This window comes from Miscanthus floridulus, chromosome 14 (genome assembly GCF_019320115.1).
Source record: "Miscanthus floridulus cultivar M001 chromosome 14, ASM1932011v1, whole genome shotgun sequence".
Classification (NCBI taxonomy): domain Eukaryota; kingdom Viridiplantae; phylum Streptophyta; class Magnoliopsida; order Poales; family Poaceae; genus Miscanthus; species Miscanthus floridulus.
The window spans coordinates 33,045,791-33,062,660 of record NC_089593.1 but is presented as its reverse complement, the minus strand read 5'-3'; the positions used below and the strand labels follow the sequence as shown (position 1 = coordinate 33,062,660).

At 47.7% G+C, this 16,870-nt stretch overlaps 1 protein-coding gene across 3 annotated transcripts; it reads left to right on the top strand.

The window, feature by feature from the left end:
* Positions 1-6,793: 6,793 nt before the first annotated feature.
* LOC136504306 (uncharacterized) lies at positions 6,794-15,261 on the top strand. 3 transcript variants are annotated; one of them, XM_066499174.1, is made up of 3 exons: positions 7,003-7,142; positions 7,261-7,552; positions 12,803-15,256. In XM_066499174.1, the coding sequence occupies exon 3, from the start codon at positions 12,811-12,813 to the stop codon at positions 14,401-14,403; it is 1,593 nt and encodes a 530-aa protein (XP_066355271.1). In that variant the 5' UTR covers positions 7,003-7,142; positions 7,261-7,552; positions 12,803-12,810; the 3' UTR covers positions 14,404-15,256. The 3 variants fall into 3 exon arrangements, with proteins under 3 accessions (XP_066355270.1, XP_066355271.1, XP_066355272.1); XM_066499175.1 differs by having other exon boundaries at positions 7,007-7,142; positions 7,295-7,552; XM_066499173.1 differs by lacking the exon at positions 7,261-7,552 and having other exon boundaries at positions 6,794-7,142; positions 12,803-15,261.
* The last annotated feature ends 1,609 nt before the right edge of the window (positions 15,262-16,870 follow it).

The window sequence follows — 16,870 nt, the reverse complement described above, 5'->3', positions numbered from 1 at the left end:
GCCTTGGGCGGATTCGATCCATGGTTTTCCCTTGAAGAAAGGTAGAGAGCCCTTGGAACCGATCGAACGGACCTGAGAACTATATGGATTGACCACTGAGAATCTAGAGTCGGTCACCAGCTGACCCAAGCCAGACCCCCACGAATGAGATGCTGGGGCCCCACTCAGACTAGCCCATTAACAACTCATCGAGCACCATGGCTCGTCCATAGAGGAAAATCATGGCACGGCTCAGCCCCTCTATTTTTATCAGAAAAAACGCTTGAGGGAAGACGATCATGAAGATGAGCCGACCCTCAATTGGACCCCTGCTATGTGCAGGGGCTCGAGGAAAGTTGGACTCGCAAAAGGACCGAACGCACGGTCACAGAACGACAAACCCTCGTAGGGGTCGAAATCAGGAAAGACCTTTTCTGACCCAACAAATCTCACGGCTATACCCCCGAGAGGCTCGATCATGATGAAAGGGAATCGCCGTCCATAGGACATGCCGTGGGTGACAAGAAAAGCACAAGGCCCTCAGAGTCCTCCCATTCGTAAAAGCCTTCGAATGAGTATTCTACTCCTTCGTAGGCTTGGGGGCTACTGTCAGGGACTAATACTAGGGTACCCAAAGAGGAGGAGCTAATGGTCATAAACATTGATTCACCTGAGTAGTCAAGAGCGTGCCTATAGCTCCAACCGACCCCTAGGTGCGTGGGCTCCGCCTCGCCTGACTCTGAGGCTGTGATCTCCTCCTCGCCCGACCACGAGGCCACGATCTCCATTTTGCCTGACCCAGAGGCTGTGGGCTCCACCTCGCCCTACCCTTGGGTTTGTGCTCTACCTCGCACGACCCCAAGACCGTGGGCTCCGCCTCGCCAGACCCCTTGGGTGCGGGCTCCATCTTGCCCGATGGGGACCCATACCGCTGCCAACCACTCTAGGTCCAAGCATATGAGCCTGGGTCAAAACTCTGACACCAATGAAGAGACCGGCATGCCCTGATGTTACCCGCGGCCACGACGGGCCATAATTGAGGATTCACATCAAGAACAGCGTCGGGCATACCGGTGCTGTTCTGCCTAACCCTTGTACGAACACTGATAGGCGCGTCAGTTCACCATGACATCCACCAGGACAGAGTGGAGCGCCATGATCAGTGGACGATGCATGTGCATGGCGCTAGTGACGGGCAGGACCGCAACGTGGAGCCATCCCTGTTGACATCTACAGTGTCGGCGGGACCTGCATGAAGGAGAAGAAGTACCCAGCGATCCTGGAGGCCTTCCTCTCTCTCATTCTTCTCCTTTTCCTCTGCTATAACCCGCACTTTTCCTTGGCCTATAAAAAGGAAAGCAGGGCACCCCATCAAGGGGATCCTGAACCGATCGACCCATCAAGATCCGATATAGATCCGCACAAGAGCACAACATGAATGCACATCCGAGCAGCGATTGAGCTCTCAACACCCACTCACTCATTTCACTAGAGACTTGGGATCCTTTCCCTTTCTCGCTCGTTTGTAACCCCTACTATAAACTTTTAGTGCTAGTAACACGAGCAGCAGCGATGAACTGGACGTAGGGACTTTCTGCCTGAACCCGTATAAACCTCGTGTCCTCTAAGCACACCATCTGAGCCAGACGCGTAATACTAGAATTTTACTCATCGGTGATAACTCGAAACACCGACATCAGTTATCCCAGATTTCCATGACTGTTCGACTATACAAGCAATTCAATTGTATAGTAATCAAACTTCCCAGAAGACAACATTGACGCATTGTCACATTCAAAATTCAGATTTAATCCTTCTCAGTCGCCTGATTTTTTTCTTATCTATCAGTCACATGCATCTTCCCTCCCCTTCTGTTTGTTAGGAGCACACCCCACCACTGTCCACCGCACGTGGCACACATTGTCGCCGTGCCACCATCGCCCGTGCACCATGCGCTGCCGCCGCCCACCAAGCTGCCCCCCACACCATCGTTTGTCACCCTTTCGTGCCCTACATCACTCCCTCCCGTTGCACAGGTGAGCAACGCCTCCCATCCATCATGAGGTCAGCCGCTGCCACCGCCACCGCCTCTTGCCCGACAGCCTGAAGCTCGCCGGACACACCTACGTTGCCTAGAGCTTCGAGCTCATCATCCATCCTAGTGCCGCTTGGAGCCATGAGTCGATGGCTGAGGCCGACCCTAGATTCGGAGCCAGCACGTCGATGACGACAACAAGCATCACCTGTAGGAAGAGGTGCTCGCTGTGAGGGAGCTGAGCAAGAGCTCTGGAGCAACGAGGTAAGCAAGGACGAGCACGAGGTTGAAGAAGATGCGATGAGCGGTGTGAGTGCGAGGTTTAAGGTCACCTGACGACGAGATAGACCCAAATTTATAGACCAACCAAAAAATAGTGAAGAAATGGCAACAACAAAAATGCATAGCTCCTCTCACGCTCTCGAGAGAAAAAAATTAGTAGGCACGGTATCGAGAGCATCGGCAGCTCCAGCGCGGCATCCAATAGAGATCTAGAGGCTGAGTCCAACATGTTCGAGATCTCACGCTGCGAGACTAATAATCGTGATGGCCGGAGAATGATAGGTGGTTGCCTCATGCCTCCACCATGCATGATGCGGCTCATCCTAGCAACGCGAAGGATGCATGTCCCCCACAATGGTGACAACGACGCAGATTAGGACCTCGGTGGCATAACTGCATGCAAACATAAACTATTCCCAACCAAGCCCAGCCTATGCCCAGTGTGTCAGGATCCCATAGTCGTTCCACAACTTAAAACATTTCCAAAACCTACCTTGGAAACTCTGAATCTTAACCAACACCTTCCTTGCCCCATGACCTGAAACCCTGCTAATCACCGTAACCCATGCGGATCACGAGTCTCTGTTAACCCTGGCACCAGACCCTTACTCGTTGACCTTCGTCTTCCTGCAATGGATAACCTTGCCAACCTAATGGAAACACTCCTAACTTCAACCTTCGATCAACAAGGACCCACTTTAGCTAGTAATCTTCACAACACCCTTCCAGTCAAAACCAAGTCAACTCAAGTCAACCTTGGTTACTCGCTTGTTTGACTTAAGCCAAACCCTAAAGTTATCACCCAAAGAGTGTTCTCTGAGCCCTAAGTGGTTCCTACAACTTTCTATGAGTTGCAATAGAACCCCAATTTCAATCACTTTATCTTTATTCCGCAAATTCCCAAAATTCATGTTCTGTTGGACTATTCAATCTCCTGATGGACCGTCTGCCAGAACACTGAGTAAGCATAATTCATTTAGATGAGCTGCCCCTCTCCCCACCCTTGGCCCCACCTGTCAGCATGAATGGAGTGACTTGGTCACCAGAACCCACTCTCTCCACTTCATCCACTCACTATCGTCCCTTCCCCTCGCTTCAAGTGGAGAAAACAAGCTAGAGAGGGAAAGAGGAGAAGCAAGAGAATGACAAGAAAAAGAAGAAGAGATCCAAGCCAAGACCAAAGGACCTCCGTCTCAAGAAGAGGGTGGAAGATCATCATCTCCATCTCCATCTTTTGAGTGAGCTCAAGAACACCTCATTTCTTCTCAAATGCAAAAATCTCAACCCTTACTCTTGATTTCACCTTGCATGTGGAGAAGATGAAGGTGCTAGAAACCTCCCCTCTAACTCCTCCATCTCATGAATTCCTCAAATTCCTCTCTAATTGGAGGTATGTGTTTCATGCAAGGACATCCCCAAATTCCTATCATTCCATCTCCCTCACATGGATGCAAGAAGGAGCAATGCACAAGCTTGGACTTGGTGACCCTAGGTCACCAATCCACCAAAGTTAAGTAACCAAAGTTCAGTTTCATGAATTATATCGCTCTATTCATGTTTTGCTCAATCTCCAATCACTAATTAACTTGAACCTCTATACGCAAGACCAAACTTTAGGCTACACGACCACAACACCTATCCAAACATGACCACAACACCTAACCCAAACATGGCCAGCAACATCGTCGGGATGAGCTGCCTCGGCAGGTTCAAAACCATTGTGATTACAGTTGACAAGGCCCTAGTGACGTGACCATGCACGCTCATCCCTGCTCAGGGCGGCGGTGTGCTCGCCCGGCCCTGACTAGCAAGGTTGTGGGACCTCACCTCCCTGCCCTTGCATGGCCTGAGGACGTGGCCATGCGCTCACCCACCCTAATGGATGTCACTATTGATTTGGAAAAGAGCGGGAGGCAAGAGGCGTTTTGCTGTGCGGCTATGCCAGTTGGATCCTGAGGTTGGTTAGGTGGCTCTGTTTGGTTAGTCTAATTAAGGGCAACATTGTCATTTCAATCCGCAGCAATGTCTCTCGGGTGGATATTCCGTCTAAGAACACAAGTATAAAAATTTACTGTAGTAGTAGACAAGGGAATTCAACAACTATAATGACATATAAGAAAGTTATATATTTTTTAGTGGCACGCAAGGAATTAGATCTGTATTTATAGGGCCAGAGGTTTATCCTGAGAGTAAAGCTCGAATACATCATGAAAATCCACCTGAATCAAGCATGTAAATTGAGGGCTTGCTTGGGTGGTGGCTGGATCTCGCCACGTCGTATCTACAGCGATGCCAAAGCTGAGGCACCAGAATCCAACGCCACACCTGTAGCGAAAAAACCTACTACAAAACTAGTAGAAGCAACAATGGCACGTCAAATTTACTCACCCACCAAATAGCACCCTTGCTTTGTTGCGGCAGCCATATCCATGGCATGACTTGCGGTGACGGGCAATCAAACATGCCCCGAGTCCTTAGGCTCAATCCCAGTCTCGGCCCTGCCTAATTTGACTATGAACAAATGCATACTCCATAATCAAGGTGGTATCAAATCCCATAATCTGTCACCCTCTTTAATAACTAGGTGGCATTAAACTCACATAATTTCAACCCACATGGATCATCACAGGGCCAATTAAAACTAGGCCATGTCACGGTCAGTCTATAATACAGTGATAGATGAAGAAACTTATTTCTTTAATACGGAGTATTAGATATCAATGAAAGAATATATTACATGTAGATTCAGATTTTTTGTGTGCATGATGCAAAAATGAGCCGTCCGACAAACGTGAAATACAAGGCTGCTGCTAGTTGTAAAGGGCATGTTTGATATGTGGCCCGTGGGCCTGGCCGTGCCTGTGGGCTGCAATAGCTCATGTTTGATTTACTGGGCCTAGCACCGAGCCGAGCTCGCCGGATATAAAATACCCTTTCTCTCCTGGCTCCCAGGAAACGCAATGAAGGTTCGTTTCTCGGCGGCCCAGCCGGCTTCAACGCTCGCGCAACACTTCGAGTCACCTCCCGGCTCGGTGTTTCTCACCCACCACTGACCGCTCCCTTCCTCCTCTGTTGGTGTCGCCGCGCCTCCGACTTCCTCCTCTCTAGCTCTTCTTCATCCATGGCCGCGACGGAAGGGGCTTGCATGTGAGGATGCGAGTCTTCTCCATGGCTGTCGCCCTCGCCACCGTGGCGGCTGCGGAGGCCGCGCACACCGCTCAGTGCTCGGCTGCTTTGCGCGGCGTGGCTGGCTTGGGGCAGCAGGCCGTGGCGGTGACATCGATCTTGTAGCGTGCTCTCAGCGACACCGATCTCATATTGGATGTACTTGAGGCCCATCGCCTCCGCGGGGTCGCCGTAGTCCATCCACTACAGCCCACCCCACGGCACGATCTGCACTAGCAGCGGCGGTGTGCCCATCCACACATTGGGCATCCCATATCCCCTGAGATATCCACAACTAGAGAGAATCAGCAGGAGGCACCCACTTGGCAGCCGACTGCGGCAGCGCGGCGACCTTCTTAACTTCCTCCCCTCGGGCCTCTGCCTCTGCCTCCGCCAGGTTGCCGTCCGCGGAGGCTACGGCTGGTGGCGCTTTGGGCCTCTGGATATCGAGCCAACTATAGTTTTTTTTTCAAGCTTTTTTGAAAATTGATATAATCTTATTTATCATAGTCTCATAAATTGTTTAAGAAACAACTTCATCTGAGCTTAACGAGCCGAGCCGAAGTCGAAAGTTATTCCAAATCAAGTCATTTTTATTTTAAAAGAAAAACGAGTCCAATCAGAGTACTTTTGTACGAGCCACCGAGCTAGCCCAACGAGTTTTTTTTTGTCCAGCCCTCCGCATGGGCGAAGACGCACTTGGCACCCTTGGGCGGCAGCAAGTCAAGTGTGGCGTGGCGGCGGTGCCTGTAGCAGCGGCGGTGGTTCGTGCTTGCAGTGATACTGACGCCGTGCGGGCCTGGGTAGCAAGCCGTGGTGTGCTTCGTGCTTGCGGTGATACTGACGCTGTGCGGGCCTGGGCAGCAGGCCGTCGCGGTCGCCCGTGGCGGCGACGAGGGGGTGAGTGTGCGGCTGGGCGAGATGTACGCGGAGGAGCCCGAGCTGCTGGTGGACGTGCGTGCGCCGCTTGACAGCCTTGCATGTGTTTGATGAAATGTCAATGACGATCGTTGAGGGGGGGGGGGGGGGGGGGGGGGGGCGGAGGGGTTATGTTACCATGTTCTAGGTCTAGGTTCACCATACTCTTCTGAACAGCCGATGAAACATGTTCTCAACTGAACTCGGCTCTGCATAAACATGAAATCAAACACGGACACTCGTACTATTTGAACCGGACTCTGGCCAGCCATCGCAAGGCCAGCCGGCGAGGCCGGGCAGATACCGGAAATCAAACACGACCAAAATATCGGTGCCTACCGAGGACCGCCTTGCAACATCTCTACAGACGGACAGGTCGGACCCACTGCCCAGAACCGGGCACCGATCCTTTCCCCCATCATCTCATCCATCATCCACGTGCTGATGCGAATTGCGAAATCGCCGACCTCCCCTCCTCTCGTCTTTTCCCTCGACAAACCGACCTCCTCCCGCCGGCGACCGCCGTCGATCCACCTATCGGGCGGCCGAACGACCACCCCTCCCCGAAATAGGCAGCTGAGCTGTCCCCGCCGCCACCGCCGCAGAAAAGCCTCGCAGCCTGCCCCCCTCCTCCCCCCGCCCCCTACACCTCGATTTCTCTGGCCCCGGGACCCCGCCGGCGGGAGCGCTCCCGGCATCTCCTACTCGTGCCGCTGCTGGAGATCCGTACGTCCGCCACGGAATAGCGTTCCTTCTTCTGTTGGTAAGAATCGGTTTGATTTGCACGCCCCGCAATCTGAGTATCCGACCTAATTTTCGTTGCGATTTGAGCAAGGGGATTTCCCCATCGCCTCCTGTTTTCTTCTCGCGTTTGGCCTCAGTGACCCTGCGTCATCTCCCTCGTCCCCCTCCCAGCCCTCTTCACCGAGTGTGAAGCGACAGCTCCGAGTCCTAGCTCGTGCTGCAACGTGCGAGGAGCGCGGCTCCGGTGGCCCCACGCGTGGAAGTAGCGCGGCCTCTGACGTCCTGACGCGCGCGAGCGAGGTGTTGGCGGCTCCGGCGGTCCGACGTGTGGAAGGCGAGAAAGGCTCCAGGCTGAGGACGGCCGAGCGCACCGGAGGGCAGTAACCTGCGGAGCTCGCTCTCGACGGGATAGAATCGGTGGGACAAGAGGTCCGTATTTCCGCCCTCCCCGTTTTCCTTTCCCATCATCCCATGAACCAGCACCAGCTTCTACCCTTCCTCGTTTCCCTATCCCACCCCTCATATCCCGTTATCCAAACGGCAACTTAGGTCGTTACTCATTAGGATGATGGCGTGGTTGTTCTGTTTAGGTTAGGTCTGTTGCTGTGTGCCTGATGAATCTTGTTGTGCTGGCAGTTTCTGGCATGATTTGTGATATACACACCTGCAGATGTAATTTCGAAGCATGTGGTATCTAATATTGCATAGAGCTTTGGAGTTTATGTTCAATGAATTAATGCTTGTGCTTATTTCTCTTATTTCTTCAAGGAAGCAAAATTAGTGGGTCATTTAATGTGGACATATTAATTCTTCCAAGTCCAGCACTAGGTTACTGCCATTGCTTGTTAGCTGAGTTACTTTCTATGTACAGTCAGTGCCTACCTGAAATTGATCCCAAAATATGGACGGGTTTTTCTACTAACCAAGTTCTGTTCCTTTCAAAGCTTTTGCATGTAGTGCAATTGCCTGTCTAGTTTCTTGTCGTTGCGAATTGTCTTCCTATCACTAACTAAATTCAAATGAGCAAATCGTTGCGAATTCTCTTCCTATCAATAACTAAATTCAAATGAGCAAATATATGCGACTAGTTGATTGCAGGTAAACTTTCTCAGGAATTAAATGACGCTTTGAATTTTGTATTAGTTCCCTGTTTTCTCATTTCTGATTGGCCGATAACATCAGTTTGCCATTTTCTCCTTTTTTTATGTTCTTAGCCCCTTCAGCTCACCACCAAATTGAATACAATTGGTTGTGGAGCAATATATTTTAGCATATAAATCAAATATAAAATGTTTTCTGTAAATGCCATGGATTACATTAAGCTTGGCTATTATCTCTGGGAGATGTGGGGAGTTGATTATATGGGATATTATATGTTCTATTCCTGTCTAGGGGTGTAGATTTGTTAACTTATTCATATTGTCACTATTTGTTCAACTTTTTCAGTATCTCTTTGATATGGATTTGATGGAGAACTATCCTTTCAAGGACAAGGATTTTGCATTCGTTGCACTTTATGCCTCCATGTTTGAAAAGTACATTGAATATTTGGGGAAAAAGAACCCAGAAAATTTAAGAAATAACATGTCTATTTCTGCAGTTTTATCCCATATCAGTGACACATAGGACATAAACAACTTAAACAAAATTGATGCATGCAATCGAGTAGCTAATGGCATTATTCATGACATAGTAAGTACTGGTGGATTTTGTTGCTGTTGATTGATACTGCTTATTATGATACTTTCATGGAGATTTATCAACACTTTAGCGGTTAGCCCCTCCGTGTCATGACTGTATGCTTTTATGCAATTAGTGTACCAACATTTTTTGTGGTCATCTCATACCCCAGTTGAGCTTTATGCAACCATAGAACAGAGGCATTCTCTTGTCCATGTTAATCTTCTGCATTATTTTCTGTTTTTGGTTGAAAGAGGCAAAAGGTATGTCCATACTGTACCTAGTCACGAGATATGATATCTTTTGCTAGTGGTACAACAACAACATATCCTTTCAGTCCCAAGTAAGTTGGGGTAGGCTAGAGTTGAAACCCACCTAGAGCCCCAAGTCACGGTTCAGGCACTTCAATAGCTGCTTTACAAGCACTCCTATTCAAACATAGATCTCTAGGTATATCCTAAGCTTTCTAATATCTTTTTATTGTCTCCCCCCATGTCAATTTCGGTCTTCCTCTCCCTCTCCTCATATTATTAGCTTAGCTTAGGACTCCACAATGCACTGGTGCCTCTGGAGGTCTCCTTTGGACATGGCCAAACTACCTCAACCGATGTTGGACAATCTTTTCTTCAATTGGTGCTACTTCTTGGCGATCACGTATATCATCGTTCCGAACTCGGTCCATTCTTATGTGACCACAAATTCATCGCAACATACGCATTTCTGCAACACTCAGTTGTTGAACATGTCGAATCTTTGTAGGCCAATATTCTGCTCCATACAACATAGCCGGTCTAATCGTCGTTCTATAAAACTTGTTTTTTAGCTTTTGTGGTATCATCTTGTCACAGAGAATGCCAGAAGCTTGTCGCCACTTGGTCCACCCTGCTTTGATTATATGGCTAACGTCCGCATCAATATCTCCATACCTCTATAGCATCGATCCAAGATACCGAAAGGTATCCTTCTTAGGCACTACTTGACCTTCCAAACTCACATCTCCCTCCTCCTGTGCAAGTCCGTCAAAGCCGCATCTCATGTATTCAGTTTTAGTTCTGCTCAATCTAAAACATTTAGACTCAAGAGTCTGTCGTCATAACTCTAGTTTCCTATTTACTCCCGCCTGGCTTTTGTCCACTAACTCTACATCATCAGCGAACAACATACCCCAAGGGATATCCCCTTGTATGTTCCTGGTAACCTCATCCAAGAGATATGGGCTTAACGCTGACCCTTGATGAAGTCCAATTTTAATCGGAAAGTAATTTGTGTTACCATCGTTTGTTCGAACACTAGTTACAACATTGTTGTACATGTCCTTGATAAGAGTCACGTACTTTGATGGGACTTTATGTTTGTCCAAATCCCACCATATAACATTTCTTGGTATCTTGTCATAAGCCTTCTCCAACGCAATGAAAACCATGTGGAGGTTCTTCTTCTGCTCTCTAAACCGCTCCATAACTTGTCTTATTAAGAAGATTGCTTCTATGATTGACCTTTCGAGCATGAAACCGAATTGGTTTGTTGATATCTGCGTCGTTCCTCGCAGGCGTTGTTCGATGACTCTCTCATAACTTCATAGTGTGGCTCATCAACTTAATTCTCCAATAATTAGTATAACTTTGGATATCTCCCTTGTCCTTATAGATTGGTACCAATATGTTTCTTCCCCACTCTTCAGGCATCTTATTCGATCGAAAGATATTGTTGAACATCTTGGTTAGCCATACTATAGCTGTATCCCAGAGACATCTCCACACCTTGATTGGGATACCACCAGGGCCCATCGCTTTGCCCCCTTTCATCCTTTTCAAAGCTTCTCTGACCTCCAATTCTTGAATCGCCGGCACAAAGCGCCTGTTAGTGTCATCAAACGAGTCGTCCAGCTGAACGGTGGTGTTCTCGTTCTCACCATTGAACAATTTATTAAAATACTTTTGCCATCTATGTCTGATCTCATCCTCCTTCACCAAGAGTTGCTCCCTCTCATCCTTTACGCACTTGACTTGGTTGAAGTCCCTTGTCTTCTTATCGCGAGCCCTAGCCATCCTGTAAATGTCCTTCTCTTCTTCTTTCGTACTCAAATATTGGTAAAGGTCCTCATAGGCCCGCCCCTTTGCCGCACTCACCGCTTGTTTTGCAATCTTCTCTGCCACCTTGTACTTCTCTATGTTGTGTGCACATCTATTATGATACAAGCGCTTATAGCACTTCTTCTTTTCCTTAATAGCCTTTTGCACATCTTCATTCCACCACCAAGTGTCTTTCGAGTCGCATCCACTCCCTTTGGTCACTCCAAGCACATCTGAAGCAACCTTTCGAACGCATGTTGCCATCTTCTCCCACATGCTGTTTGCATCGCCTTCATCCTTCTAAGGGCCGTCTTCAATGACCTTTTCCTTAAAGACCTTTGATTCATCCCCTTTTAATTTCCACCACTTCGTTATAGCAATCCTAGCTTGTTTGTTCCCACGAGCTTGCACTAGAAAGCGGAAGTCAGCCACCACCAGCTTGTGTTGAGCGACCACACATTCTCTAGGTATCACCTTATAGTCCACGCATGTTCGTTTATCCCTCCTTGTAAGGACAAAGTCGATTTGACCATAGTACTGGCCGCTACTAATGGTCACTAAATGGGACTGTCTCTTACGAAAGAAAGTGTTAGTTATCATCAGATCAAAAGCTATGGCGAAGTCTAAGACTTCCTCTCCCTCTTGGTTTCTACTACCATATATTCGAAACCCCCATGAATCGCCTCGAAACCTGCACTTGATGTACCTACATGGCCATTAAGATCACCTTAGGGACAGCTCTAACCAAGCGATCTAAGTCTTCTCAGAAAAGCCGCTTAGCATTCTCATCATGGCCTACTTGGGGGCATACGCACTAATTACGTTTAAGACCATATCACTAATGACAAGTTTAACTAAGATGATCCTATCCCCTTACCTTCTCACCTCCACCACACCATCCTTGAGGCTCTTATCAATCAAAACTCCTCCATTTTTATTTGAAGTTATCCCTGTGTACCAGAGCTTGAAGCCGATATTGTCCACCTCCTTCGCCTTCTGCCCCTTCCATTTAATCTCTTGGACGCATAAGATATTTACACGTCTCCTAACCGCTGTGTCCACTAACTCTCTTAACTTATCCATAAGGGACCCTACATTACAGCTACCTAAACGAATCCTAGTGAGCTCGACTAGCTTCCTTACCCTTCGCACCCGCCGAGGTAGGTGTGAAGACCCTTGCTCATTTTGCACCACATCCGGGCGCCGATGTGGTGTGCCACTAAGGATGCGACGACCCGATCCTTGCTCACTTGACACCGTGTCCAGATCGCGACACGGCGCGTCATGGGGGTAACGACCCGGCCCTTGCTCATTTAACACCTTATCCGGGTTCCGACATGGCGCGTTGCTAAGAGGGTTACGCCCCAACGGGATTCTTTTGGGTTTCATCTCCATAAAAGTGGCTAAGTTTTTACATTAGCTCACTGCACCTAACACAACCCTCCTCCTTTACCAGGGCTTGGTACCTGCTATGCTGGGACACCAAAGGCGCCCCACCATAGGCAGAGTTTATCTTTTGCTAGCGGTGGCAGTGATAAAACTGGGTGAATTAGCACATCTACTATAAATAATTAAATATTGATTCCACCTGGTCAGATGCCACTGTTTAGCTGTGGGCACAAAATAGTCCCTCTTTAGCTATAGCAAAGAATAATATCTAAATTTTTGTAAATTAGATGTGATTGTCATACAGAGGAACCCCAAGTTGATATGACATGATTATGATTATAGTATTTAGTTTGTTGGATGGATGAAACAACGTTTCGTGTTGTTGTGTAGGAAATGATATCTTAACTGTGACATGCTGTTGGTTGAGGTGTTTTACATTCCTGTTGCATAATACTTGCTGCGGATGTCACTGCATGCTTCACGCTTGCATTTATTTGCTTCATGCTCTGAATCTTTTATCTTTTGTTTTGGTATGCAGGTAACATAATGTCTTCTGAAGATAAAGCAATGGCTAGTTGTGTCACTTCACTCTCACCAAAAGCTATGGCGTCGGAACCAGATCCCAACAGGATGATGATGTCTAGATCAAATATGGAGTATTCGCAAACAAATGGCCAGGCAAATGCTGTTCTTGGTCCTGTGGCTATCTTTTGGGACATTGAGAACTGTCCTGTTCCAAGTGATGTACGGCCAGAAGATGTTGCTAGCAATGTTAGGATGGCTTTGCGCATGCATCCTGTTGTTAGGGGTGCTGTGACAATGCTGTCTGCTTATGGAGATTTCAATGCTTTCCCAAGGAGACTCAGGGAGGGATGCCAGAGAACTGGAGTCAAACTTGTTGATGTTCCTAATGGACGGAAAGATGCTGCTGATAAGGCTATACTGGTTGATATGTTCCTCTTTGCACTTGACAATCACCCACCATCATCCATTATGCTCATATCTGGTGATGTGGACTTCGCTCCGGCATTGCATATACTTGGCCAACGCGGATACACCATTGTCATTGCCATTCCGTCTTCAGTTACCGTCTCATCAGCTCTGAGCAGTGCCGGGAGTTTCGTGTGGGACTGGCCTAGCCTTGCCCGTGGTGAAGGTATTGTGATCCCTAGGTCCTTGGTGCGCCGTCTGGCTGATTATCCATGTTATGTCAACAGTGGGAATGTGGGACAGTTCCCTGACAATCAGAATGAAGAGGAGGCCATTGTGTATACCGGAACATCAAGGAATGAATATGGTGGCAGACCTCCCATCAACCAAATGTATTGCTATAACACTTTCCAGACAACTAGAGAACCAAGCAAAGCTCTGTATACTGTTGAAGATGGGAACTGTGGTACATCATCAAGGCCTCATAATTTATCGTGTGGTCAGAGTGAAAGTCCTGAGGCAGGCCAAGGTTTGACAGATGAGCAGTCATGGTGGGTTCGTCCTGGTGATCTTCAAGGATTGAAGGGTCAACTAATACGCCTGTTTGAATTATCTGGAGGATGTGTCCCACTTGTTCGTATTCCCTCAGAGTATCTAAAACTCTTTGGCAGACACCTATATGTATCAGAATATGGAGCTGTTAAGCTTGTTCATCTTTTCGAGAAGCTGGCTGACTCTTTTGTTGTCATAGGGAAGGGTCATAGAAAGATGATCTGCCTCTGTAATTCTGGTGATAGGAACCTGAAGAACTATTCAAGTGCGCCAATCATTTTGAAGAAGAACACCGGAAGTTCTGCTCTTGAAGAAAGCACGATAGGAGCATGTCAGCAGTTGGGCAGCTCATCAGATGATTTGTCAGAGGATGAACCAAATATCAACCCAGATATAGATGGCTCATATGTGTTTAATGAGCATCTAGACAGTTTCAGAAGGGAGATTCAGGAGCTTCTTGTTTGCTACTCCTGCCCTGTTCCGCTTGGTAATTTCGAGAGTTTATATGAGCAGCGGTACAAGAAGATCATTGACTATGAGAGCTTGGGAGTCACTGGTCTCGAGGAGCTAGTTGAGAAGGTGAAAGATGTGGTAGATTTGCACGAGGACCAAGCCAGCAAAAGCAAGTTCCTTATTGCTAACTACACCACCGGTTAGGCTCTTTTCTGCTGTCTTGATGTCCTAGTTCAGCTCCTAAAGTAGTTCAGCTCGAGTTTCCTGAACATGTGTTACACAGGGCCGGCATATTTTTTTACTGTGCTGGTATGATAAGTGTGGATGGCATAGTAAGTGTTTGTAAGAGCTTCCCTCAGCTAATCTGTGCAAACGGAGAGTTGTTTCTTCTATGCAAAAAAGGAGGATTTTACAAAAGAACAGTGACCATTTATTAGTTACTTTGCAAATACATCTAATTCCAGTTCAGTCAAGGATTGCCTCCTTGTTGCTTCAGAGGTTAGACTGTGAATAGTCTTTTTGTTAAAATGGCTAAATACTGGATTGAAAGGATCATCAGCTCATCGCCATCATTTTGTTGCCATTGTGGCCTACTGTGAGCTTCGTCACCACGCTTGCTCCAATCCATTAGTTGTTCTGGATCATCGGCTCAAAATTAGCTGTAGATTTCTTTCTATGGCAATAAGATTTCAGCCAATGTTGTTCGCTTTGTAAAAGGCTCCAAATACATCCATTGGTGGTTTAGGTGGAGGCGACCTTAGATGTGGTCAGTGGAGACGATAGACGTTTGGCACGAGACGATGGACGTTTGGCACTGTATAAGATTACGTGCTTCCGAGCGTCTGGCTTGTTTTAGCTTTTTCTTTGTAGTTACAGAGGAACAACGATTAGCGTGCCAAAATGATTTTTTTAAACAATTATCTAATTCGGGTTTTTTTTTCAAAAGGGGAAAGAAGGCCCTCCAATAGTTTTGTAAAATAAAAATAAAAATAAAGATAAGGACTTGGTAAAATTTCTCTCTATAAACGCTCAGATATATGCGTTGCTTCAGCGCTTGCTATCTGCACATAATTGTCCTGTTTGGATAGGCTCCTCGCCCCCGCGCGGTGTGGTACTAGAACCGCGGCTGAGGAGCTGCGATCCGTAAAATCGGAGACTCTCGCGGCTGAGGAGCTGCGATATGTAAAATCGGAGACGCGGTAGGTAAGGACATGGGTGGTTGAGAAAATCATGCGCACAGCACGGTGTTTGACCAGCTTCTCCTTGATTCTCGCGGCCGTATCCAAACAGCCCCAATACCTGCTGGAATTTCCACCTGGATACGGACACATTAGCAATTCTATTGTTCATGCCACCAGGCGCATTAGTAGACAGTAATTCAACTATTCCTTATTTACAGAACAAAATATCAGGAGGTATGTGCAATGCTGAACAAGCATGTTTAGCCTTGTGTTAGTACTTAGTACATCTGAACTGAAGATGCATCTTCGAGTCAAAAAAAAAAAAGGCAGTAGAAGCTTCAGTACTCAGTAGATCAGGATTGACGAGCAGCCTTCATCTTTTGTGGTACTCCCTGTTGCTGCAGCTCTGATTTAATTATGATGACAATGCCAGATTTCAGGATGGACGCATCCTGATCCAAAACACCGTGACCCACCAACCGCGCGCGCTACCAGAGATGGAGAAGGAGAAGACTATGGGCTACCGGAGGTGCAGAAGGAGAAAAACACCGCGACCCACCAGTCGCCCGACCGTGACCAGAGAGGAGAGGAAGACGCGGCGGCGGCTACTGGAGACAGACATGAACACACGGCGGCAGCTAGGGTTTCAAGGTTAGTAGATCTCCACACCGGCGGGTTTAGAAGGTGTTGGGGGAGGTAGGTAGACCAGGTAGTGGGGACAGCGGCGTTAGGGTTCTGGCGGCAATGGAGGCGTCCGGTCCAGGTTGGAATAGGGGCTCCCATGGCCATGGCGGAGCTCCAGCGAGAGGGGGGAGGAGAAGGAGGAGGCCTTCGCAGGTGCGGTAAGGTCTCGCCGGAAGTGATTCTTCATTTACACTCTCTAGTGCTCCCTATTCAAAACCCACAAGAATCACTCTAGGATCAATTGTCACCTGCTCCACACACCCTGATCCTCCACCATAATCAAGTAGAATCACTCCACTAGAGAATCAAGGAGCAGACCAGAGATCTAGGAGTGGACCTCTAAGGACCCTTAAGTTCACGTTTTTTTGAATCTTAGCTCAACAAAATATGCAAACTGAGCTCTGTTGCTGTTTATCAATGGACAGTCTGCGATGACCAGACTAATACGGTCAACTGCATAGTACCCTAACACTAACGAATAGTCCAACTTGAACATTGACACAGACATTGTGGTGATATGCACGAGCCCCTCTAGTAGGTGCACTCCCAATCTCAAAGTGGCGGGAGTATTTAAAAAGAAGAGAGCTGAATTAGAACAAATTCTTGGAGAAGCACGATGACTTCAAATGATTAGAGTCAAGGTGGAGATTGTTGTAGGGTGACTAGATTAGGACTCAAGAAGTGTGGTATTAGGACTTGAGTGTAGAATACTACTAAAAATAGGACTCTTACTTGTATAAACAAGGGTGGAGGCCATATGCATCAATTAAGCCAACACAAGGGTCTCATCCAAGGCTTATAAGAAG

Bases quoted from the DNA above. Each gene is read 5' to 3' on its own strand.
- LOC136504306 (XM_066499173.1), top strand. From the start codon at position 6,824: ATGCGAATTGCGAAATCGCCGACCTCCCCTCCTCTCGTCTTTTCCCTC. The intron at 7,143-12,802 runs GTAAGAATCGGT...TTTGGTATGCAG, and splicing joins TAGCGTTCCTTCTTCTGTTG to GTAACATAATGTCTTCTGAA.